This window comes from Indicator indicator, unplaced genomic scaffold (genome assembly GCF_027791375.1).
Source record: "Indicator indicator isolate 239-I01 unplaced genomic scaffold, UM_Iind_1.1 iindUn_scaffold_107, whole genome shotgun sequence".
Classification (NCBI taxonomy): Eukaryota; Metazoa; Chordata; class Aves; order Piciformes; family Indicatoridae; genus Indicator; species Indicator indicator.
This window is the reverse complement of record NW_026539220.1, coordinates 62,566-87,168: the sequence shown is the minus strand read 5'-3', so window position 1 is coordinate 87,168 and position 24,603 is coordinate 62,566. Positions and strand designations below refer to the sequence as shown.

The 24,603-nt window shown below is 53.7% G+C and overlaps 2 protein-coding genes across 2 annotated transcripts in view; one reads left to right on the top strand and one right to left on the bottom strand.

Annotated features, from left to right (window-relative positions):
- Positions 1-21,456, top strand: part of LOC128980318 (rho guanine nucleotide exchange factor 10-like protein) — a gene marked incomplete at its 5' end in the record, with an annotated part of 47,907 nt that extends 26,451 nt beyond the window's left edge. Inside the window, 16 exons of the mRNA XM_054398781.1 lie at positions 1,726-1,842; positions 1,936-2,028; positions 2,861-3,034; positions 4,156-4,301; positions 4,633-4,647; positions 5,882-6,066; positions 7,010-7,125; positions 7,950-8,077; positions 8,683-8,783; positions 11,663-11,781; positions 12,729-12,815; positions 12,925-13,154; positions 13,254-13,408; positions 16,068-16,213; positions 19,816-19,990; positions 21,446-21,456. Coding sequence (XP_054254756.1) covers positions 1,726-1,842; positions 1,936-2,028; positions 2,861-3,034; positions 4,156-4,301; positions 4,633-4,647; positions 5,882-6,066; positions 7,010-7,125; positions 7,950-8,077; positions 8,683-8,783; positions 11,663-11,781; positions 12,729-12,815; positions 12,925-13,154; positions 13,254-13,408; positions 16,068-16,213; positions 19,816-19,990; positions 21,446-21,456 — 1,998 coding nt within the window. The remainder of the gene's footprint in view (positions 1-1,725; positions 1,843-1,935; positions 2,029-2,860; positions 3,035-4,155; positions 4,302-4,632; positions 4,648-5,881; positions 6,067-7,009; positions 7,126-7,949; positions 8,078-8,682; positions 8,784-11,662; positions 11,782-12,728; positions 12,816-12,924; positions 13,155-13,253; positions 13,409-16,067; positions 16,214-19,815; positions 19,991-21,445) is intronic.
- A 2,066-nt stretch (positions 21,457-23,522) lies between these two features.
- The window catches only part of LOC128980317 (rho guanine nucleotide exchange factor 10-like protein), a gene marked incomplete at its 5' end in the record, with an annotated part of 48,764 nt that continues 47,683 nt past the window's right edge, over positions 23,523-24,603 (bottom strand). The window contains one exon of the mRNA XM_054398780.1: positions 23,523-23,578. Within this exon, the coding sequence (XP_054254755.1) occupies positions 23,523-23,578 (56 nt within the window). The remainder of the gene's footprint in view (positions 23,579-24,603) is intronic.

Genomic DNA, 24,603 nt, shown 5'->3' with positions numbered 1-24,603 from the left:
GGGCTCCTCAATTCAAGAGAGATGTTGAGGTGCTGGAAGGTGTCCAGAGAAGGGCAACAAGGCTGGGGAGGGGTCTGGAGCACAGCCCTGAGAGGAGAGGCTGAGGGAGCTGGGGGTGTTCAGCCTGGAGAAGAGGAGGCTCAGGGGAGACCTCATTGCTGTCTACAGCTCCCTGAGGGGAGGTTGTAGCCAGGTGGGGGTTGGGCTCTGCTCCCAGGCACCCAGCAGCAGAAGGAGGGGACACAGTCTCAAGCTGTGCCAGGGGAGGTCTAGGCTGATGTTAGGAGGAAGTTCTTCAGAGAGAGATTTGCCATTGGGATGTGCTGCCCAGGAGGTGGTGGAGTCATCATCCCTGGAGATGTTCAAGAGCAGCCTGGATGAGGCACTTAGTGCCATGGTCTGGTTGATTGGATAGGGCTGGGGGATAGGTTGGGCTGGATGGTCTTGGAGGTCTCTTCCAAACTGGTTGATTCTATGAATATGTACAAAATATGCAGGATTTACAATATTTACAGGCATTTACAATTAAGAAACAGCACAAGGATCCCCCCTGGCCAAAGATCAGCTTCTCCCCCTGCCTCCCCTGTGCCAAAGGGACAAGAGAAAGGAGCAGAGAAAGTTGCTGTTAGGCTTAGCCAAAACAATGCAGCCAAGGTCAAGCAGAAGCAAGTGAGTCTCTCCCAGAGTGAAGAAGTGAGAAGAGAGATTGTTTTGGGAAGTAAATCTTATGGTAGGTGTCTCTCCACTGGGATTGTTTAGAGTGATGTTTATTTTCCTATCTGCTCCCAGTAGTGATTTATTTGCATTTTACTGCTTTCTGCTCAAGATTTGTGAAATTTTTTTTTAAAGCATAGCCTAAAACTACCACAGGCTTGATGAGGCCCTGGGTAACCTGGTTAAGGATGTCCCTGCTGGCTGCAGGGAGGTTGGACTGGATGACCTCTGGAGGTCCCTTCTGGCCTGGACCATTTTGTGATGGATGAGAAGCTGGCCAGGAGCAGGCAGTGTGAGCTTGCAGCACAGAAGGCAAATCACATGCTGGGCTGCATCCAAAGCAGCATTGCCAGAGAGGTGATTCTGCCTCTCTGCTCTGCTGAGACCTCACCTGGTGTACTGTGTACAGGTCTGGAGCCCTCGATGTGGAAAGCCCATGGACCTGGTGGAGCAAGTCCAGAGGAGGCCTTAGAGCAGCCTTCCAGTACCTGAAGGAGAGCTACAGGGGAGGGACTTTGGACAGGGATTTGCAGTGACAGGATGAGAGGCAATGGCTTTGAGCTAGAAGAGGGGAGCTTGAGACTGCAGATGAGGAAGAAATTCTTTTGAGTGAGGGTGGGGAGACACTGGAACAGGTTAACAGGTTTCCCAGGGAGGCTATGGATGTCCCCTCCCTGGAGGTGTTCAGTGCCAGGTTGGATGAAGCCTTGAGCACCCTGGGCTGGTGGGAGGTGTCCCTGCCCATGGCTGGGGATTGGGACTGGATGCTCTTGAAGGTCCTTTCCAATCTAAACCATTCTGTGATTCTATGCCTGCTACCAAACCTCTCCTTGGACCTCTCTCCAGGCTAGTGGGGTGGGGTTGGAGGATTGAAATGACACAGCCCCAACCTGGGTTATCCCCAGCATTATCAGCACCACGCCAGAAATACCCAAGGACCCCCATTCTTTGCTGCCCTCCCCTTTTGGGGGGAGCCCCCATTCCATCACAGCTCTTCTTGCCTTTCCCCAGTTCTCCAAGTCGATGGTGCTGGATGTCTACAGTGACTACGTCAACAACTTCACCACTGCCATGTCCCTCATCAAGAAGGCTTGTCTTACCAAACCTGCCTTCCTTGACTTCCTCAAGGTCAGCAGGACCCAGATGTGGGAGCACAGTGCTGCTGGGTCACTACTATGGCTGCAAACTCCTCTTTTTGTTGCTTGCCTTTCCCCCCCACAGAAGAGGCAGATGGCTAGCGCCGACCGGGTCACGCTCTACGGGCTGATGGTGAAGCCTATCCAGAGGTTCCCTCAGTTCATCCTCCTCCTCCAGGTATGGGCAAAAGGATACCTGCCCCCACCTTGCTTTGCACCTGTACTCAGCACTGGTTAGGCCACACCTTGAGTACTGTGTCCAGTTCTGGGCCCCTCAGTTCAAGAAAGATGTTGAGTTGCTCAAACATGTCCAGAGAAGGGCAACAAAGCTGGGGAAGGGTCTGGAGCACAAGGCTGGAGGGGTCTGGAGCATAAGCCCTATGAGGAGAGGCTGAGGGAGCTGGGGGTGTTCAGCCTGGAGAAGAGGAGGCTCAGGGGAGAGCTCATTGTGCTCTACAACTACCTGAAGGGAGGCTGTAGCCAGCTGGGGGTTGGTCTCTTGTCCCAGGCACTCAGCCACAGAACAAGAGGACACAGTCTCAAGCTTTGCAGGGGGAAGTTTAGGCTTGAGTTTTGCAAGAATTTCTTCCCAGACAGATTGCTCTTGGGATGTGCTGCCCAGGGAGGTGCTGGGGTTGGTATCCCTGGAGGTGTTGAAGCAAAGCCTGGCTGAGGCACTTAGTGCCATGGTCTGGTTGATTGGATAGGGTTGGATGATCAGTTGGACTTGATGATCTTGGAGGTCTCTTCAAACCTGGTTGGTTCTGTGATTCTTATATTTTGCAGCCTGGCTGCTGCAGGAAAGGGTTTAGCAAGGGACACCTTTCAGGGTTGGCAGCTTACCTGCAGTTTTGGGGGACCAACCCAAGGCTCACCTTCCAAGCTCTGCTTTTTCCGAGGTGCTGAAAGCGCTCCCGGTTCTAGCGTCCCTGACGAGGCTGATTTTTTTTTTTTTTTTTTTTTTTTTCTGAGGTGCCTTTTGTCCCCCCCCCCCCTTTCTCCTGTTTCAGGACATGCTGAAAAACACCCCCAAGGGCCATGCAGACCGCTTGTCCCTGCAGCTGGCCCTCACTGAGCTGGAGACCTTGGCAGAGAAGCTCAACGAGCAGAAGCGCTTGGCCGACCAAGTGGCTGAGATCCAGCAGCTCAGCAAGAGCATCAGTGACCGCAGCAGCCTCAACAAGGTGGGGGCCTTCAGCCTCACCTCCTCATCTTTGTGCTGGCTGGAGGGTTGGAGCTGGTTCTTGAGAGGTGCAGCTTCCACTTTCCTGTCCACGCTGGGGGTTTTGGGAAGCTTGGATCTCTGTTTTCTCTGAAAGGGTGCTGAGCAAAATCGGATCTTGTGGCTGCCACGAGGAAATTCCCCTCTGGGGAAGCCATGGAGAGGGTGCTTTGTCTCCTCTGCCTGGTTTTGCAACTGTTGGTGGAAGGGGAGAAAAAAACATCAACAAACCCCCTAAATGAAGCTCTTGCAACACATCCTGGGCTGGGGATGGCTGTGGTGGCAGAAACCACAGCAGGCCACCTGCCAGCTCTGACCTGGGGTGTGAGGATTTAGGGCCAGGGGATGAAGAAGGACTCAAAAAGGGCTGCAAAAGGGCCATGTTGGTCTGCCAGGTTGGCCATACAGTGTGCAAAGGGGTTTGCATTGTGCACTTCAAATCCTGGGTTCAGTTTTGGGCTCCTCACTCCAAGAAGGACATTTAAGGGCTGGAGTATGTCCAGAGAAGGACAACAAAGCTGGGGAAGGGTCTGGAGAAGAGGGCATGAGGAGGAGCAGATATGAGGGACCTGGGGGTGTTGAGGCTGGACAAAAGGAGGCTAAGGGGAGACCTTCTGACTCCCTGCAACAGAGGTTGGAGAGAGGTGGGGGTTGGTCTCTTCTGAGTGACAAGTGACAGGACAAGAGGAAACATCCTCCAGTTGCCCTATGGGAGGTTTAGGTTAGACATGAGGAACAACTTCTTCCCCTTGAGGGTTGTGAAGGCCTGGCCCAGGCTGCCCAGGGCAGTGGTGGAGTCCCCATGCCTGGAGGGGTTTCAAAGCCCTGGAGATGTGGTGCTGAGGGCCAGGGTTTGGTGGTGCCCTGGCAGTGCTGAGTTCAGGGTTGGACTTGGATGACCTTAAAGACCTCCGCGACTGTTCCCTGGCCATCTCCGCAGCACTTGGGGCTTTTCCTCCCAGCTGGAGGAAAAATCCTTCCATGGAAGGAAAAAAAAAAAAAAAAAATCAACCCAAGTTTTGGGACAGGAGGCTTACAGGAGCTTCCCAGCTGATGGCCCTGCCTGTTCCATGCCCTTTGCAGATGCTGAGCTCGGGGCAGAGGCAGCTCCTGCTCTGTGAGACGCTGACGGAGACTGTGTACGGCGACCGGGGGCAGCTCATCAAGTCCAAGGAGAGGAAGGTTTTCCTGCTCAATGACATGCTGGTCTGTGCCAACATCAACTTCAAGTACGTGCTGATGTCCCCAGACCCCCCCAGATCCCTTGGCCAAGTGGTGACATGGTGACCTTCTCCCTTCCCCACCTCTGATTTTGGGCTTTAGTGCTTTGCTAGCTCTCTACCTCCAGACCTTTTCAAACCACTTCACTTTGTGGTGGGAGGATGAATCCATTTGGGTTGGGGTTGCTTTGGCCCTCACTTCTTTGGCATGCTTCCATCCCATGGTGCTGGAGCTGGTGTGGAGGCCAGGAAGCTGTTGGGACCTCAGGGTTGATGCTCCAAAGGGGAAAAACTTACTTTGAATCTCCTGTAATTAATCACTTTTTCCCCCTTTTTGCAGGCCAGTGAACCCAGGGTAGGTGCCAAGTGTGGTCTGCTGTGGTTGGGTGCCCCATGTTTGGGGGTGCAGGCATGCCACCAGTGCATGGTGTGAGGCTTGCAGCTGGGGCTTGGCTTGCCACAGGCATTTGGCGAGGGGCTCGCAGGCTGAGCCGCGCTGCCCACTGGTGGATTTCTTATCTCTCTTGTCAATCCATGTCCATGTCCCAGTGGGCCAGGGACAAGCAGAGTCCCTCAGGGATCAGTCCTGGGACCAGTCTTGTTCAAATCTTTGTTGGTGCCATGGACAGTGGCATTGAGTGCACCCTCAGCAGGTTTGCTGATGACACCAAGCTGTGTGGTGCTGCTGACAGCTGGAGGGAAGGGATCCATCCAGAGGGACCTGGACAGGCTGGAGGGAAGGGATGCATCCAGAGGGACCTGGACAGGCTGGAGAGCTGGGCACAAGCCAACCTCAGGAGGTTCAACAAGACCAAGGGCAAGGTCCTGCAGCTGGGTGGAGGCAATGCCAAGCACAAATCCAGGCTGGGCAGGGACTGGCTGGAAAGCAGCCCTGAGGAGAGGGACTTAGGGGTGCTGGTGGATGAGAAGCTCAACAGGAGCTGTCAGTGTGCACTTGCAGCCCAGAGAGCCAAGCAGAGCCTGGGCTGCATCAGGAGAAGTGTGGCCAGCAGGTCAAGGGAGGTGATTCTCCCCCTCTGCTCCACTCTGGTGAGACCCCACCTGGAGTACTGCATCCAGTTCTGGAGCCTCTGTTCCAAGAGGGCTATGGAGATGCTGGAAGGTGTCCAGAAAAGGGCCACCAGGATGAGCAGAGAGGTGAAGCTGCTCTGCTATGAGGACAGACTGAAAGAGTTGGGGCTGTTCAGTCTGGAGAAGAGAAGGCTCTGAGGTGACCTTCTTGTGGCCTTCCAGGATGTGAAGGGGGCTCCAAGAAAGCTGGGGAGGGACTTTTTAGGATCTCAGGTAGTGACAGGACTGGGGGGCATGGAATAAAGGTGGAAGTGGGGAGATTCAGGCTGGACATGAGGAAGAAGTTCTTCCCCATGAGAGTGGTGAGAGCCTGGAATGGGTTGTGCAGGGAGGTGGTTGAGGCTCCATCCCTGGAGGTGTTTGCAGCCAGGCTGGATGAGGCTCTGGCCAGCCTGATCCAGTGTGAGGTGTCCCTGCCCATGGCAGGGGGGTTGGAACTGGCTGATCCTTGTGGTCCCTTCCAACCCTGACTGATTCTATGAATCCTCCCTTGGCAGAGGCCAGCTGGAAATTAGCAGCCTGGTGCCCCTGGGTCCCAAATACGTGGTGAAGTGGAGCACGGCCCTCCCACAGGTGCAGGTGGTGGAGGTGGGACAGGAGAGCGGTGCCTATGACAAGGACAACGTCGTCATCCACAACGCCGGCGCCAAGAAGCACGCTCCCAGCGGGCAGGCCTCACACAGTGAGCTCTCATCCCTTCACCTCCTGTGGGGCTGGGCTCTGACCTTCTGTTAGAGGGTAGGAAGGCTCTGCAGAGGAACCTTGCCAGGCTGGATAGGTGGGCAGAGTCCAACGGGATGGCATTCAACAAGTCCAAGTGCCGGGGTCTGCACTTCGGCCACAGCAACCCCAAGCAGTGCTACAGGCTGGGGACAGAGTGGCTGAGAGCAGCCAGGCAGAGAGGGACCTGGGGGTGCTGGGTGAGAGTAGCTGAACATGAACCAGCAGTGTGCCCAGGGGGCCAAGAAGGCCAATGGAATCCTGGCCTGGATCAGGAATAGTGTAGCCAGCAGGACAAGGGAGGTTATTCTGCCCTGTGCTCAGCACTGCTCAGGACACACCTTGAGTGCTGTGTCCAGTTCTGGGCTCCTCAATTTGAGAAGGACATTGAGATGCTTGAACATGTCCAGAGAAGGGCAACAAGGCTGGGGAGAGGTCTGGAGCCCAGCCCTGTGAGGAGAGGTTGAAGGAGCTGGGGGTGTTCAGCCTGGAGAAGAGGAGGCTCAGGGGAGACCTCATTGCTGTCTACAACTACCTGAAGGGAGGTTGTAGCCAGGTGGGGGTTGGGCTCTGCTCCCAGGCAACCAGCAGCAGAACAAGAGGACACAGTCTCAAGCTGCACCAGGGGAGGTTTAGGCTTGAGGTGAGGTGAGGAGGAAGTTCTTCCCAGAAAGAGTAATTGGCCATGGAATGTGCTGCCCAGGGAGGTGGTGGAGTCACCATCCCTGGAGGTGTTCAAAAAAACTTGGATGTGGCACTTGGAGCCATGGTTTAGTTGTCAGGAGGGGTTAGGCATTAGGTGATAGGTTGGACTTGATGATCCCTGAGGTCTTTTCCAGCCTGGGTGATTCTGTGATTCTGTGTCATCCTCCATGCATCTCATTTCTCTTCTTTCTCCAACCAAGATAAGGTCTACCTGGGGCCACCACGGCTCTTCCAGGAGCTGCAGGACCTGCAGAAGGACCTAGCTGTGGTGGAGCAGATCACCCTTCTCATCAGCACCTTGCATGGCACCTACCAGGTATCTGTCTAGGTGGCAAAGCATGGGATGAGCAGAGGGCTGGAGCACCTCTCCTGTGAGGACAGACTGAGAGAGTTGGTTGGGGTTATTCAGTTTGGAGAAGAGAAGGCTCCAAGGAGACCTTCTTGTGGCCTTCCAGTTTCTGAAGGGAGCTACAAGAAAGCTGGGGAGGGACTTTTGAGGGTGTCAGGGAGTGACAGGACTGGGGGGGGATGGAGCATAACTAGAAATGGGGAGATTCAGATTGGATGTTAGGAAGAAATTCTTCCCCATGAGGGTGGTGAGAGACTGGCACAGGTTGCCCAGGGAGGTGGTGGAAGCCTCATCCCTGGAGAGTTTTTGCAGCCAGGCTGGATGTGGCTGTGAGCAACCTGCTGTGGTGTGAGGTGTCCCTGCCCATGGCAGGGGGTTGGAACTGGCTGAGCCTTTGAGGTCCCTTCCAACCCTAACAATTCCATGGTTCTGTGGGTTGGGTTGAGGAGGAGCTTCTTTACCGTGATGGTGCTGGAGCCCTGGAGTAGGCTGCCCAGAGAGGTTGTGGAGTCTCCTTCTCTGGAGCCTTTTAAAACCCACCTGGATGCATTCCTGTGTGGACTACCCTAGGTGATGCTGCTTTTGGCAGAGGGCTTGGACTGGATGATCTCTTGAGGTCCCTTCCAACCCCTAACATTCTGTGATTGGGTAGGACCAAGCTTTGCATCAAGTACCTGGTTCCTCATTAACCCTTCCTGGACACCTCATTCTCCTGAGCCTCACTGATGAAATCTGGGGGCAGTTCAGGCTTATGTCAGAGGTGCTTCCATGATTCATGACTTTTCCTCCAGAACCTGAACATGACAGTGGCCCAGGACTGGTGCTTAGCCCTGCAGAGGATGATGAAGGTGAAGGAGGAGGAGATCCACTCTGCCAACAAGTGCCGCCTCCGACTCCTGCTGCCTGGGAAACCAGATAAGTGAGTCTGCAGGGCACAGAGAGGTCCTTCCCACCCTGGGAAGGAGGAGGAGGAGGCTGAAGAGTACTGTGTGCAGGTCTGGAGCCCTCAATACAGCAAAAACATGGACCTGATGGAGAGGGTCCAGAGGAGGGCCACGAAAATGCTCAGGGGGTTGGAGCAGCTCTGCTGTGAGGACAGGCTGAGGGAGCTGGGGGTGTTCAGCCTGGAGAGGAGAAGGCTCCAAGCAGAACTAACAGCAGCCTGCCAGTACCTGAAGGAGGCTACAAGAAGGTTGGAGAGAGACTGTGTGCAAAGTCCTGCAGGGACAGGACCAGGAGCAATGGCTTCAAACTAGAGCAGAGCAGATTTAAATTGGATGCTAGGAACAAATTCTTCACTCTGAGGGTGGTGGAACACTGGAACAGGTTGCCCAGGGAGGTGCTTGAGGCTCCATCCTTGGAGATATTCAAGGTGATGCTCAACGAGGCCCTGGGCAACCTGATCCAGTTGGGGATGTCCCTGCTGACTGCAGGGAGGTCAGACTGGATGAGCTCTGAAGGTCCCTTCTGGCCTGGACCATTCTGTGGTTGTATGCTCAATGTGGTGATGCTTTCCCTGCCCAGGTCTGGCCGCCCCATCAGTGTCATGGTGGTCTTCATCACCCCAAACCCCCTGAGCAAGATCTCCTGGGTGAATCGCCTGCACTTGGCCAAGATAGGACTGAGTGAGTAGCCTCATGGCACCTTGCCTGCCATCAGCCTTGCTTTGAAAAGCCCAAGTGGGGAGCAGAAGGAGGGTTTGTTTCCTTTTGAGTTACCCTGCCGGGAAATGGGACAGGGGAGAAGATTGGGAGCAAGGGGATGGAGAACACTTTGGAGGGTTGCTGCTTGGGATGCTGGGGGTTCATCTGGATCCATGGGCTGGGGCCCACTGCAGGCTGTTCAAGTGCCAGGTCCTGCACTTCAGTCTCAACAAACCCATGCAGTGCTCCAGGCATGGGGAAGAGTGGCTGGAAAGTTGCTTGGCAGACAGGGATCTGGGGCTGCTGGATGACAGCAGCTGAATATGAGCCAGGGAGAGCCCAGGTGGCCAAGAAGGCCACCAGCATCCTGGTCTGGATCAGCAAGAGTGTGGCCAGCAGGAGCAGGGAATTGATTCTCCCTCTGTACTGGGCACTGGTGAGGCTACAGCTGAAGTACTCCTCACTCCAAGAAGGACATTGAGAGGCTGGAGCAGGTCTAGAGAAGGGCAGGGAAGCTGGGGAAAGGTCTGGAGAAGAGGGCTGGGGAGGAGCAGCTGAGGGAGCTGGGGGTGTTTAGTCTGGAGAAAAAGAGGCTGAGAGGAGACCTTCTGGCTCTCTGCAACTCCCTGAAAGGAGGTTGGAGCTAGGTGGAGGTTGGGCTCTTCCAAGGAACAAGTGACAGGACAAGAGGAAATGTCCTCAGGTTGCTCCAGGGGTGGTTTAGGTTGGACATGAGGAAAAATGCCTTCACTGAAAAGGTTCTCAGGCACTGGAACAGGCTGCACAGGGAGGTGGTGTAGACACCAGAGATGTTTGGATGAGGAGCTCAGGGCATGGCCTCACAGCTGTGTACAGGGAGATGCTAGGTTATGGCTGGACCCAATGATCTTAAGGTGATTCTCTGAGCTGGGAATCCTGGCTGCAAAAATCCTTTGTGTTTTACTGCTCCTGAGTGGCATCTCCTGGCTGGCACAGCATGGGGTTGGATTTCTGTTGGCTCTTGTGCAGGTGGTGTTGGGACTGACCTGTTTGCCATGAAACAGGATAAACAAGAAAGGGAGGAGCTCCCCTCTTGCCCTTCCCTCTTCCTCTTCCTATTGGACTCTACCAGCTACTGCAGCTAGAAAAAAAAACCAAATTTAATGGAACAAAGAAAAACCCCAAATGGTTTGAAATCCTGTTTGAGCCCTTGGATGCCCCCAGGCAGGAATAATTTTTGGATTCTCTTGTTTTTATCAGTTTATCTGGTTCTGAGTTGGTTTTCCTTCTAATCTGGGGTGCCTGGGGGATGATCCTGCATCCTTGAGTTGGAGGTGAGGAAAGATGGAAGCCTAATGTGAAGACACACACTTGGGTGGAATTTTTTTTTTCCCACTCTAGATATTTCTTGTGTCTTTGTTTGGGACCTTTTGTTTTTTGCTGTTCCTCAAGGAGATTGCTTGGCTGTGTGGCTCTGCTGAGCTGCAATAGCTTGAAGGACAGGGCTGAGATGTCTTAGAATCATTGAATTGTTTGGCTTGGAAAAGGCCTCCAAGATCATGGAGTCCAACCATCAACCCAACACCACCATGACCATCCAACCATGTCCCCAGGTGCCATGGCCACACATTTCTTGAGCACCTCCAGGGATGGGGACTCTACCATCTCCCTGGGCAGCCTGTTCCAATCCCTGACCACTCCTGCAGTGAAATTTTTTTCCTCCTTTTTTTTCTTATTTCCTGAAAAATATCTGACCTAACCCTCCCCTGGTATATAACATGAAGGAAGGATCCCTAAGTCCTTCTCCCCAGTACTGTTCCCTATCCATTCTCCACCCAGCCTGGATTTGTGCTTGGGATTGCCCCCATCCAGCATATCACTCCCCCAAAATACCAACATCTCCTCTGCAGAGGCAAAGCAGTGAGCAGGGCTGGGAGTTTTCTCCATCAGCAGCAAAAAGGCAGAGAAATATCAACAGCCAGGAGCCCTCTAAGATCAGATGCAGAGTTCTGGCATCTTCCAGCCACCAAATGTGAGGACATTTATAGAATGGAATCACAGAATTATTTCAGTTGGAAAAGGCCTCCAAGATCATCAGGTCCAACCATCAACCCAACACCACCATGTCCCCAAGTGCCATGGCCACACATTTCTTGAACACCTCCAGGGATGGGATCTCCACCACCTCCCTGGGCAGCCTGTTCCAGTGCCTGTATGGCATTGGCCTTCATGTTCTCTAGGTCTGCAGGTGAGGGTTGTTCAGGGTAGGAAATGAGAGCTGTGTGTCTCAAATTCCTAATCTTGGGGTGCCATTGGTGAGGGAAGTACTGAGAGTGCTGTGTCCAGTCCTGGGCTCCTCAATTCAAGAGAGATGTTGAGGTGCTGGAAGGTGTCCAGAGAAGGGCAACAAGGCTGGGGAGGGGTCTGGAGCACAGCCCTGAGAGGAGAGGCTGAGGGAGCTGGGGGTGTTCAGCCTGGAGAAGAGGAGGCTCAGGGCAGACCTCATTGCTGTCTACAGCTCCCTGAGGGGAGGTTGTAGCCAGGTGGGGGTTGGGCTCTGCTCCCAGGCACCCAGCAGCAGAAGGAGGGGACACAGCCTCAAGCTGTGCCAGGGGAGGTCTAGGCTGATGTTAGGAGGAAGTTCTTCAGAGAGAGATTTGCCATGGGATGTGCTGCCCAGGGAGGTGGTGGAGTCACCATCCCTGGAGATGTTCAAGAGCAGCCTGGATGAGGCACTTAGTGCCATGGTCTGGTTGATTGGATGGGGCTGGGGGATAGGTTGGGCTGGATGGTCTTGGAGGTCTCTTCCAACCTGGTTGATTCTATAATAAGGGATGCTGGGGGTTATCTTGATCATCCTCAATCCTCTCTGCTGTCTACAGGGGAGGAGAACCAGCCGGGCTGGCTCTGTCCTGACGAAGACAAGAAGAGCAAAGCTCCTTTCTGGTGCCCCATCCTCTCCTGCCACATGCCTGCCTTCTCCAAGGCCCTTGATCTTCAGGTAAAAGTGATAGCATCATCTCCAACCTTCTTCCCATCTCCATCCATCATTTTGGGGAATAAAAGCACAATTCATCTGGTCCTGCTCTTGGGTCACGACAACCCCATGAATGCTTCAGGCTGGGGGCAGAGTGGCTGGAAGCTGCCCAGGGGAAAAGGACCTTTGGGGGTGCTGGTTGCCAGCAGCTGAGCCAGGGGGTGCTCAGGTGGCCAAGAAGGTCACCAGCAGCATGGCTTGGATCAAGAACAGTGTGGTAGGCAGGACCAGGGCAGGGATTGTCACCCTGCACTGGGCACTGGTGAGGCCACACCTTGAGTCCTGGGTTCAGTTTTGGGCTCCTCACACCAAGAAGGACATTGAGAGGTTGGAGCAGGTCTGGGGAAGGGTCTGGAGAACAGGGCTGGGGGGAGGAGCAGCTGAGGGGACCTGGGATAGTTGAGCCTGGAGAACAGGAGGCTGAGGGGAAACCTTCTGGCTCTCTCCAATCCCTGAAAGGAGATTAGGGCCAGGTGGTGCTCAGCCTCTTCTCCCAAAGAACAAGTGATAGGATGAGAGGGAAACAGCCTCACACTGCCGCAGGGGAGGTTTAGGTTGGACATGAGGAATAATTTCTTCCCTTTGAAGGTTGTCCAGGGCAGTGCTGGAGCCCCCATCCCTGGAGAGGTTTCAGAGCTGTGGAGGATGTGGTGCTGAGGGCCATGGTTTAGTGGTGTCCTGCTAGTTGGGCTTGATGACCTTAAAGGTCTGTTCAGACCCAAACCATTCTGTGACTGGTCCCATGCTGGGTGGGGTTGATGAGGAGACTTAAGCTGGTTGCCGAGACAGAAACTGGGAACACAGTCAGGCTGTGGCTGGATCTTGGAACTTTGGGCTGTGTGCTGCTACCCTTCACCTGCTGGCTGTGTCTGGAGGTGACATGGAGCCCTCTGTGCCTGCTCTCTCCCCAGCTGGGCGCCGCAGTGCACAACCCTGTGCAGTCCTCCCTGCTGGGCTTCTCCGCCGTCAGCACCTCGCTGCCGCAGGGCTACCTCTGGGTGAGCGAAAGTGGGCAAAGCACCCCTCAGCTTTTGAGTCCTGCTGGCTCCAGACCTCCCCCTCTGCTGCTTCTGGCTGGAGTCAACACCCAACTTCTGCTCCTCTTAGGTTGGTGGGGGCCAGGAAGGCGCAGGGGGGCTGGTGGAGATCTTGTCTCTCTACCGCGCGGTTCCGCGCACAGTCAAGTCCTTCCCGGTGGCTTCCCCGGTGCTGTGCATGGAGTACATCCCTGAGGTGGGTGAGGAGGACCTGGCAGGCACCCAGGAGCCCAGACCCACCACTGACCAGCCCTCAGCATCCCCACATCCCACAGTCTGCTTGGGGTTACGGGATGGCAGGTGAGCCCCCACCTCCTGCAGCCGTCCTTCGGCTCACGCATGGAACCCTCGAGGACCAGCAATGATCTCCTGCCTCTCCCCTCCCTGTTCTCTCCTCAGCATCATGGTCTATGGTAGTGTGGACATGGGGGCTCAGTGCTTGCTGACCTGCAAGAGCCCAGGCATGCAGCCTGTCCTCTGCTTGAGGCACAGCCCTGAGTACCTCTTTGCGGGGCTGCAGGATGGGACCGTGGCTGCCTACCCCAGGAGCAACGGTGAGGACAATCCCCATGAAGGCTTTTGGGTGGGACACCCTAAAAACCATGGGGCAGGAGATGTGCTGGCTGCTGAAATGGTGATGGAGCTCCTGCAAACCATGGGGCAGGAGATGTGCTGGCTGCTGAAATGGTGATGGAGCTCCTGCAAACCATGGGGCAGGAGATGTGCTGGCTGCTGAAATGGTGATGGAGCTCCTGCAAACCATGGGGCAGGAGATGTGCTGGCTGCTGAAATGGTGATGGAGCTCCTGCAAACCATGGGGCAGGAGTTGTGCTGGCTGCTGAAATGGTGATAAATCTCCATTCCCCCCCTTTTTTTTTTTGCCCCTCCTCCCCACTGTTTCTTCCTTTTTGCAGCCCAGGGTGGGAACATTTTGCATGATGAGGATGAGTGCAAGAGGGACTTGATTTGGGGGCAGATGGTTCTGGTGAGAGGTTGATAGCATAGCAAAGGGTTCCCCTTGTGGGGGGGGGGGGCTTTGTTTGGGGGCTGTGGAAAGGGGTCCAGAACTCAGGTGCACAAAGATTTGGAGCTTTTTGCTTCCAAAAATGAATCAGTTTTTGGTGCATTAAACCAAGCTGACCACCTCCAAACCTCAGCCATGCAGAAGCCTCCTTCTGCCTTAGATGAGAGCAACCTGATCTAAGTTGGAGATGTCCCTGCTCACTCTAGGGGGTTGGACAAGATGACCTTTGAGGGTTTCTTCCAGCCTGGTGCATTCTCTAACTCATTCTCACTAAAAGCCACAGAGCTGTGGTGCTGAGGGGGTGGGGAACCATAGTTTAGCACCAGACCTGGCAGAATTAGGTCCTGGTTGGATTCAAGGACCTTAAAGATCTTCTCCAACCCAAATGATTCTGTGGTTCTAAGTTGCAGATGTCCCTGCTTACTACAAGATGATCTTTGAGAGTCCCTTCCTCACCTGGTGATTCCTTCTGTGATTCATTCTGAAAAGAGTCAGAGCTGTGGTGCTGAGGGGGTGGGGAACCATAGTTTAGCACCAGACCTGGCAGAATGAGGTCCTGGTTGGATTCAAGGACCTTAAAGATCATCTCCAACCCAAATGATTCTGTGCAGATGTCCCTGGTCACTACAAGATGATCTTTGAGAGTCCCTTCCTCACCTGCTGATGCCTTCTGTGATTCATTCTGAAAAGAGTCAGAGCTGTGGTGCTGAGGGCTCAGCACCAGTGAGGTCATTGTTGCACCCAGATCTTAAAGGTCTTCTCCAACCAAAACGATTCAGTGCTTCTTAGCTTGATTTTTGGGGATTCCTTTGCCTGCCTCCAACTCAGGCCAAGGCTTGAGGACCTTCCTCCTCAGGGAACTCCTCACCTTCATCACTAGAGGGTAGGAAAGAGCCTCAAATAATGGTTTGAATTGGCCTAGATTTGGACAAAACCCTTCCTCAGCTCTAAGCTAACCCTCAGTGAGCAGCACCCAGCTCAACCCCGAGCCAGTCAAGCCTCTTCAATGGCATTTTGAGGTTCTCCACATCCCCTCCCCCACCTTACAGCCCCCACCCCAGCTAATTAATGAAGCAGCTTTAATTCCATCTCGATTCCCAAAGGTTTTTTGGGGTTTATTTCGAATCTTAACCTCATCTTTTGGGTTAGGAAAAAGCCTTCCTAAAATTTTTCCCTTTCTTTTTCCCCTTTTTTGTCTTTTTCCCTTTTTTTTTTGTCTTTTTTCCCTTTTTTTTTGTCTTTTTTCCTTTTTTTGTCTTTTTCCCCTTTTTTTGTCTTTTTTCCCTTTTTTGTCTTTTTCCCTTTTTTTGTCTTTTTTCCCTTTTTTTGTCTTTTTCCCTTTTTTTTTCTTTTTCCCCTTTTTGTCTTTTCCCCTTTTTTGTCTTTTTCCCCTTTTTGTCTTTTTCCCTTTTTTTGTCATTTTCCCCTTATTTGACTATTTCCCTTTTTTTTTTCCCTTTTTTTTTTTCTTTCCCCCCCCCTTTATTCCCCGCCCCTAATGAGGGAAAATGAGGATTTGCTGAAAAGCAGCTGGGTTGCAAACTACTGAGGATGGGAGCAGAGGTCTGAGAGAGCCCAAAGGGCTCTTTTGTTTTTTTTTTTTATCCTATGGATGTTAGGGTTTTAGATAAAATAAAAAGAATTGAGTTGGAAATAAGGAGGGGGAGGGGATAAAAAAAGAAAAAAGGAAAAAAGAGAGAAAGAAATTAACTATTGAAGCTGCTCAGCCCCTGCTGGTGAGGAATTCATCCCAATCTAGGTTGGATGCTCTTTCATAAAGCTGCTCCAAGATCAACCTTGGAGCAAAGAAATGGAAAGGGACAAGAATGAAAAGAAAGGACTTAATGTTAAAAATAAAAAATCAAAATGCTTGTTTTAATCAAAAGAAAAGAAATTCAAAGGGAATTTTGGGGGGCTTTTTCCCAGTGAGGGATGTGGGGGCAGGTGGTCCATTGTTTGCTGGTAAAAAGCTGAGGGGAAAGGAGCTTTGGGGAGGGGTGGGGACTGGAACTGGGGTCTCAGCTTCCTCCTCCATCCTTTTGGTTGTGGCATTAAGATGCTTGGAGGTGACACTGGGGGACATAAAAGGGTTGCAGCTGACCCCAGCAGCCCTTTTCCAGGGGTTTCAGCTGCATCTAAAGATGCTTTTTGGTTTTGCTGAGCATTTTCTTGTTGCCCCTCTGCTCCAGGGGGGTTGTGGGACCCAGCTGAGCAACCAACCTGCCTGACTGTGGGGCCTGGTCCAGTGCGAGCTCTCCTGACGCTGGATGAGACCCTCTGGGCCAGCTGTGCCAACCAGGTCACTGTCCTTGATGCCAGCAGCCTCCACACCCAGGTAGGGAGCATTGCCTTGCACCCCCTGCTGCTTCTGGGTCGGGGGGGGGAGGGATGTGTGGAGGCTTTGTGGGGGTAATGTTGGGTTTTAGCCCCCAAAGGATGTGGCTGTGGGTAGGGAAAGACCTGGAGGTGTTGGCCAGGTGATGGCTGAAGGTGTGAGCCAGGGTGTGCCAAGGTGGAAACAGAAGTCAGGTCTGTCCCCTCTGCTCCAGTGGTACTCAGTTCATCAGTGTTCAAGGCTTTAAGGGTATTGAGCTGTGGTTATGAGGGGGTTGGTGGACAGCAGCAAGATGAGCCAGGGGGTGCCCAGGTAGGCAAGAAGGGCACCAGCAGCCTGGCCTGGAGCAGCAATGGTGTGGGCAGCAGGGGCAGGGCAGGGATTGTGACCCTGGACTGGGTGCTATGAGTCCTGGGTTCAGTTTTGGGCTCCTCACTCCAAGAAGGACATTGAGAGGCTGGAGCAGGTCCAGAGAAGGGCAGGGAAGCTGGGGAAGGGTCTGGAGAAGAGGGCTGGTGGTGAGGAGCAGCTGAGGCAGCTGGGGGTGTTGAGCCTGGGGAAGAGGAGGCTGAGGGGAGACCTTCAGGCTCTCTCCCAACTCCCTGAAAGGAGGCTGGAGTCAGATGGAGGTTGGTCTCTGCTCCCCAGCATCAGGAGATAGGATGAGAGGAAATGGCCTCAAGTTGTCCCAGGGGAGGTTTAGGTTGGACCTTAGAAGACAATTCTTCATTGAAAGGGCTCTCAAAGACTGGAAGAGGCTGCCCGAGGAGCTAGGGTTGAATCCCCATCCCTGGAGGTGTTCAGAAGCCTTGCAGGTGTGGTTTTGAGGGCCATGGTTTAGCCCCAGACTCAGTAGGGTTAGAGAATGCTTCAGCTGGGTGATCTTACTGTGTCCAGTTCTGAGCCTCTATTACAAGAGGGCTATGGAGGTGCTGGAAGGTGTCCAGAGAAGGGCCACCAGGATGAGCAGAGGGCTGGAGCTGCTCTGCTCTGAGGACAGACTGAGAGAGTTGGGGCTGTTCAGTCTAGAGAAGAGAAGGCTCTGAGGTGACCTTCTTGTGGCCTTCCAGGATCTGAAGAGGGCTCCAAGAAAGCTGGGGAGGGACTTTTGAGGGTGTGAGGGAGTGACAGGACTGGGGGGGATGGAATAAAGGTGGAAGTGGGGAGATTCAGGCTGGACATGAGGAAGAAGTTCTTCCCCATGAGAGTGGTGAGAGCCTGGAATGGGTTTTCCAGGGAGGTGGTTGAGGCTCCATCCCTGGAGGTGTTTGCAGCCAGGCTGGATGAGGCTCTGGCCAGCCTGCTGTAGTGTGAGGTGTCCCTGCCCATTGCAGGGGGTTGGAACTGGCTGATCCTTGTGGTCCCTTCCCACCCTGCCTGGTTCTATGATCTTAGAGATCTTTTCCAACCCAAACAATTCAACATCCCAACCTTTGCCCTGCTGCTTTCTGCTGCTTCTCTTCTCTTCAGGCTCCTCTCCCTCCTGATACCAAGCTGCAGGAGGGCACTGCTGAGCTGTCTGCTGTAGCTACCTAACCAGAGCATGCTGAATAGCTGCTTTTTTTTTTTTTTTTCCTCTTAAAAAAGGCTAACACCCCCCCCCTCCTTCTCCCCTTCTCCCACCTTTTAATTCCCACATTTAGTGATGCAACTTAGTTTGCATGTATTAGCTGTTGTAAATCCAGCCACACGGCGCTGCCAGCCATGAATAATGCAGCAGGGCTTGGAGTCCTTTCTTCCAGCTCCACTTTTATTTATGGCAGGAGCCAGGTGGGAATTCTTGCAGAAGAAAAGTGATGGGGAAGCAAAAAAAAAAAAAAAAAAAAAAAAAGAAAAAAAAAAGAAAATGAGTCAAGCCATGGCAAGGCTTGCAAGAGGGGCTGGGTGGGTGGAGGATGGGGTGCAGGAAGGGCTGGATGCATGGAGGGTGGGGTGCAGGAGGAGATGGATGGAGGGTGGGGTGCAGGAGGGGATGAGTGGAGGGTGGGATGCAGGAGAGGCAGGGTGGATGGAGGGTGAGGTGCAGGAGGGGCTGGATGGATGGAGGGTGGGGTGCAGGAGGGGATGGGTGGAGGGTGGGGTGCAGGAGGGGATGGGTGGAGGGTGGGGTGCAGGAGGGGCTGGATGGATGGAGGGTGGGGTGCAGGAGGGGAGGGTGGATGGGAGTGGAGGGGGTGGGGTGCAGGAGGGGGATGGATGGAGGGGGTGGGGGGAGGTGGAGGGGCTGGATGGATGGAGGGGGGTGCAGGAGGGGCTGGATGGAGGGTGGGATGCAGGAGGGGATGGATGCATGGAGGGTGGGGTGCAGGAGGGGCTGGGTGGATGGAGGGTGGGGTGCAGGAGGGGATGGGTGGAGGGTGGGGTGCAGGAGGGGATGGATGGATGGAGGGTGGGGTGCAGGAGGGGCTGGATGGAGGGTGGGGTGCAGGAGGGGCTGGATGGAGGGTGGGGTGCAGGAGGGGCTGGATGGATGGAGGGTGGGGTGCAGGAGGGGCTGGATGGATGGAGGGTGGGGTGCAGGAGGGGCTGGATGGATGGAGGGTGGGGTGCAGGAGGGGCTGGATGGATGGAGGGTGGGGTGCAGGAGGGGCTGGATGGAGGGTGGGGGTGCAGGAGGGGCTGGATGGATGGAGGGTGGGGTGCAGGAGGGGCTGGATGGATGGAGGGTGGGGTGCAGGAGGAGATGGATGGATGGAGGGTGGGGTGCAGGAGGGGATGGATGGATGGAGGGTGGGGTGCAGGAGGGGATGGATGCATGGAGGGTGGGGTGCAGGAGGAGATGGATGCATGGAGGGTGGGGTGCAGGAGGGGCTGGATGGATGGAGGGTGGGATGCAGGAGGGGCTGGGTGGCTTGCAGACGGATGGGAGTCCTTTCTCCAGCTCCACTTTTACTTATGACAGGAGCCAGGTGGGAATTCTTGCAGAAGAAGAGTGATGGGGAAGCAAAAAACCAAAATTACCCAAACCATGCAAGGCTTGCAGGAGGGGTTAGATGGATGGTGGCTTGGGATGGGTTTTGCAGATGCATCAAGTCTGGGAAATGAGGCTTAAAGAAGGGCAGGAGGCAGATCTAGCCTGGAGATTAGTGACAGGATGAAGCACAAGGGCTTTGAGCTGGAAGAGGGCAGGTTGAGAGTGGAGATGAAGAAGAAATTCCTGAGAGTGAGGGTGGGGAACAGGTTGCCCAGGGAGGCTGTGGCTGCCTCCTTCCTGGAGGTGTTCAAGGCCAGGCTGGATGAGGCCTTGAGCAAGCTGGGCTGGGGGGAGGTGTCCCTGCCCATGGCAGGCAGGTTGGAACTGGCTGAGCTTTGAAGTCCCTTCCAACCCAAAGCATTCTATGCTTCTATGAATCTAGAAGAATAAAACCCTGGAGGGCTGGGAAAGGTTGTGTTGTAGTCCCAGAAGAACTCAGGACAGGTTTGGTGCTGGCTTGGCTTTCATGTCCTCTCCCTAAGACAGAGCTGGCTTGGAGAGGGCTGGGGTGGGGCCACCTCAAGGTCGCTCTGATCCACCTCCATCCTAAAGCAGCTCTTGGAGAGAGCAGTTTTAGGGAGGGACAAGCAACCCTTTGATTCCCTTCTTGGGCTTCTCCTTTTGGCAGCAAACCTTCGAGGCCCACCCAGACAGGGAGGCCAGTGTCACCCACATGATCAAGGCAGGCAGTGGGGTCTGGATGGCCTTCTCCTCGGGCTCCTCCATCCGCCTCTTCCACACCGAGACGCTGGAGCACCTGCAGGAGATCAACATTGCCACCAGGACCACCTTTGTCCTCCCAGGTGAGCTCCCCCACCTTCCCCTGCCTCTAAAGTGGGATGCAAAGGTTGGGGGGTGGGGGGGGAGTCGCCCCTCAGAACGTGGTTGGGTTGCTTTGTGGCCTTTGTGGGAGGAGCTGACCTGGTTAGTGGTGTGGAGCTTTGTGCTTGGACCTCTGGGGGGGTTCTTATTGACTTGCAGAGAGGGAGCTGGACTGGATGAGGCACTTAGTGCCATGGTCTAGTTGATTGCTTGGATGATTGCTTGGACTGGATGATCTTGGAGGTCTCTTCCAACCTGGTTGATTCTATGATTCTATGATCTTTGCCTCCATGCATCCCTTCTTTGCCTCCATGCATCTGCACCCATCTTTGCCCCCCCCTCTGTTGCACTTAGGAGTTTCCCCACACTCCATCCTTGCCCTTGTAGTCTCCATGAGTGCATCCATGTGTCCATCCATGTGTCCCATTTTCCCATCTCTGCTCCTGTGCTTCCACCTCCCTCCCTGCACCCCACTCCCTGCACCCCCCTCCCTGCACCCATCTTCATCCCCCCCATGCATGCATCACACCTTTGCACCTTGCATGCATCCTTGCAGCCAGGTGCATCCCCATGCCTGCATCTGTGCATCCCATCCTTGCACCTCTGCTCCCATCCTTGCACCCCATTTTCTTTGCACTTCTGTGCACCTCAGCAGGGTGGGGAGACACTGGCACAGGTTGCCCAGGGAGGTTGTGGCTGCCCCCTCCCTGGAGGTGTTCAAGGCCAGGTAGCAACCTGGTCTGGTGGGAGGTGTCCCTGCCCATGGCAGGGGGTTGGAACAGGATGATCTTTGAAGTCTCTTCCAGCCCCAAACATTCCATGGTTCTATGAATCTCTCAGAATAGAACCCTGGAGGGCTGGGAAAAGCTTCTCCCTTCCAACCTAAACCGTTCTGTGACTCTTCAATTCTCTTACTCCATGACTCCAGAATCCTAGAATGGCTCAGGGTGGAAGGGACCTCAGAGATCAATCCAGTTCCAACCCCCCCTGCCATGGGCAGGGCTGCCTCTCGACTTGGTTGCTCAAGGCCTCCTCCAACCTGCCCTTGAACACCTGCAGGGAGGGAGCATCCATAACCACTCTGGGCAGCCTGTGCCAGAGTCTCACCAGCCTCACACTGAAGAACTTCTTCCTCAGCTCCACTCTAACCCTGCTCTGCCTCACCTTCAAACCATTCCCCCTCTAAACACCCTCATGAAAAAGTCCCTCTGCAGCCTTCCTGTAGGATCCCTTCAGGCACTCCAAGGCAGCTCTGAGGTCCCCCTGGACTCTCCTCCAAGCTCAACACCCTCAGCTCCACCAACCTCACAGCAGAGGTTCGATCAGCCTAGAAAGGTTGAACCAGCTGATCCTTGAGCTCCCTTCCAAGCTGGCACTCCATGATTCTATGCTTCCTTCCCTCTGGGCCTGCTGGGTTGGCTCCCACCTTGTTACAGCTTCCAAGTGACATAATTGTGTAATTAGTCCCAGCCATGCTCCTCGTGTAAGTCACTTTAAGTCCTTTCTCTCTCTCTGGTTGTTTTTTTTTTTCCCCTTTTTCAGGGCATGTTAAATTATTTATCCCTTCCCTTTCCTCACTGGGTGAAGGGAGCTCTGGGTATTTAATGCATTTTTGAACTCCTGCTCCTTCATCCTTTTTAACTTGACAGGTCATTAATAAAGTCCTCCTGGAGAGTAACCCAAGCTGCATCTCCACAGATAGGATCTCGCTGCTGCCACGCAGCGCTGAAGTCCCAAGGATAAAATATTCATCTGCCATTAGGAGTCTCACTCTTCCTTGCCTGTTTTTTTTTTTTCTCTTCTTCTTCTTTTTTACCTACTCTTTTTATTTATTTATATTTGGAGCCTCTTCTCCCTTGGCAGAGATATTTGTGTGGAGGGTGCTGTGTGGCTTCGGAGGGCTTCCGGAGTTTGGATCTGAGCCTCTCCTCCCCAGGCAGTGCTCCAGTCCCTTCAGCATCCTTGTAGCCCTCCCTTGGGCTCTCTCCAGCAGATCCCTCTCCCTCTTGAACTGGGGAGCCCAGAACTGGCTGCAGTATTCCAGGTGTGCCTTCACCAGGGCAGAGTAGAGAGGGAGGAGAACCTCCCTGGATCTGCTGGCCACACTCTGCTGAATGCCCCCCAGGACCCCATTGCCCTTCTTGGCCACCAGGGCACATTGCTGCCTCATCCACCAGCACTCCCAGGTCCTTCTCCACAGGGCTGCTCTCCAGCAGATCACCTCCTAAGCCTTTTTTTTTTTTTTTCCCCTACCCTACTCTTTTTATTTATTTATATTTGGAGCCTTCTCCCTTGGCAGCAGAGATCTTTGTGTGGAGGGTGCTGCCTGGCTTCGGAGAGCTTCTGGAGTTTGGAACTTCTTGTGATGTGGTTATTGAGGAAGATGCTGCTGCTGCTCATGGAGAGAGTCACAGGGTGGGGAGGGGTTGGAAGGGACCTCTGGAGATCATTCAGTCCAACCCCCCCCCGCCCCTGCCAGAACAATCACTCTCAATCAACAAAACAGAACAAAAAACGGATACAAACAAACGGCAAACGATGAAATCAAACGGGAACAACGGAAAACAAAACGGCAAACAAAACAGACCATAACAAAACAGAACAAACAACAAAACAACGCCGACAACCTACAAACACCACCAAAACCAACAAACGAAAACAACAGAGAACAACGCTGGGGAACGACAACATAACAAACCCAACAAAAACGGACACAAAAAAACCAACAAGCTAACGTAACAAACGGGAAAAACCGCCGAACAACGAACAAAAACACGGGTAAAAAAACGGAAAAAACGGGGGGGGAAACTAAAACACAAAAACGGCAAACCCCGCAACGAACACGTAAACAACCAAACATACAACAAAACAAAACACACAAACGTAAACATTGAAAACAGACTAAACAAAAACTGAACGAAACAACACCAAAAACAACCACACACGGGAACCAACAACAAACGACCAAAACGGTGGAACAAAACAACTGGAACGACAATAAACAAAACACACCAACAACAAAAAAACTTATAAAACACCACCCCACAAACACAGACCAAAAAAACAAACTACACCAACCCCAACACACACGGACCACAACAACACCGCCAGACTACCCACACGACCCACAACACTGGGGGTACACACATAACCCAAAAAACCGAAACAAAAAAAACATACCTAACGCCCACGAAACGAAAACCTACGTGCACAACCCGTTATTGGAAGAACCACACTAAACCTACGTTCCAAACCCCGGGGCACCACTGAGTATTCAGCACAACCGTGTAACGCACAACCACCCCCCACCGACAAAACAACACCAAACAAAAAAAACCACCAAACACTAGGCGGACTTGACCCTGTCGGACCTGTTGTTTGTGGGGGGTGTCCCTTCCACCTTACAAAAAAACAACCCCACACTTCCTTTAAAAAAACAAAACCCCCGAACGCACGGTGTGCAAATAACACCTATAACAAACACCAAAAACTGGAACCGACTGCCCCCCGTAGTTAAACGGCAATTGCACCACTAACAACGTACTTGTACCTCACCCACTTGGAGGAGGCTGACAAGGCAGATATATCACACCGCTCCCCAACAACCACACCACACACACAAACACTAACAACCCACACGTGACACACACCAAAACCCCCAACCAACCGGCCACCAAACCATACCTAACCCCCAACCCCCCACCCAACCCCAAAGTATTCTGGGTCACCGATGATAGACTACACACACCCCACTACCCCACCTGGAGACGGCGGCAAAGAGAGAGATTGTTCTGGCAGGGGCGGGGGGGGGTTGGACTGAATGATCTCCAGAGGTCCCTTCCAACCCCTCCCCACCCTGTGACTCTCTCCATGAGCAGCAGCAGCATCTTCCTCAATAACCACATCACAAGAAGTTCCAAACTCCAGAAGCTCTCCGAAGCCAGGCAGCACCCTCCACACAAAGATCTCTGCTGCCAAGGGAGAAGGCTCCAAATATAAATAAATAAAAAGAGTAGGGTAGGGGAAAAAAAAAAAAAAAGGCTTAGGAGGTGATCTGCTGGAGAGCAGCCCTGTGGAGAAGGACCTGGGAGTGCTGGTGGATGAGGCAGCAATGTGCCCTGGTGGCCAAGAAGGCCAATGGGGGGCTGGGGGGCATTCAGCAGAGTGTGGCCAGCAGAGCCAGGGAGGTTCTCCTCCCTCTCTACTCTGCCCTGGTGAAGGCACACCTGGAATACTGCAGCCAGTTCTGGGCTCCCCAGTTCAAGAGGGAGAGGGATCTGCTGGAGAGAGCCCAAGGGAGGGCTACAAGGATGCTGAAGGGACTGGAGCACTGCCTGGGGAGGAGAGGCTCAGATCCAAACTCCGGAAGCCCTCCGAAGCCACACAGCACCCTCCACACAAATATCTCTGCCAAGGGAGAAGAGGCTCCAAATATAAATAAATAAAAAGAGTAGGTAAAAAAGAAGAAGAAGAGAAAAAAAAAAAACAGGCAAGGAAGAGTGAGACTCCTAATGGCAGATGAATATTTTATCCTTGGGACTTCAGCGCTGCGTGGCAGCAGCGAGATCCTATCTGTGGAGATGCAGCTTGGGTT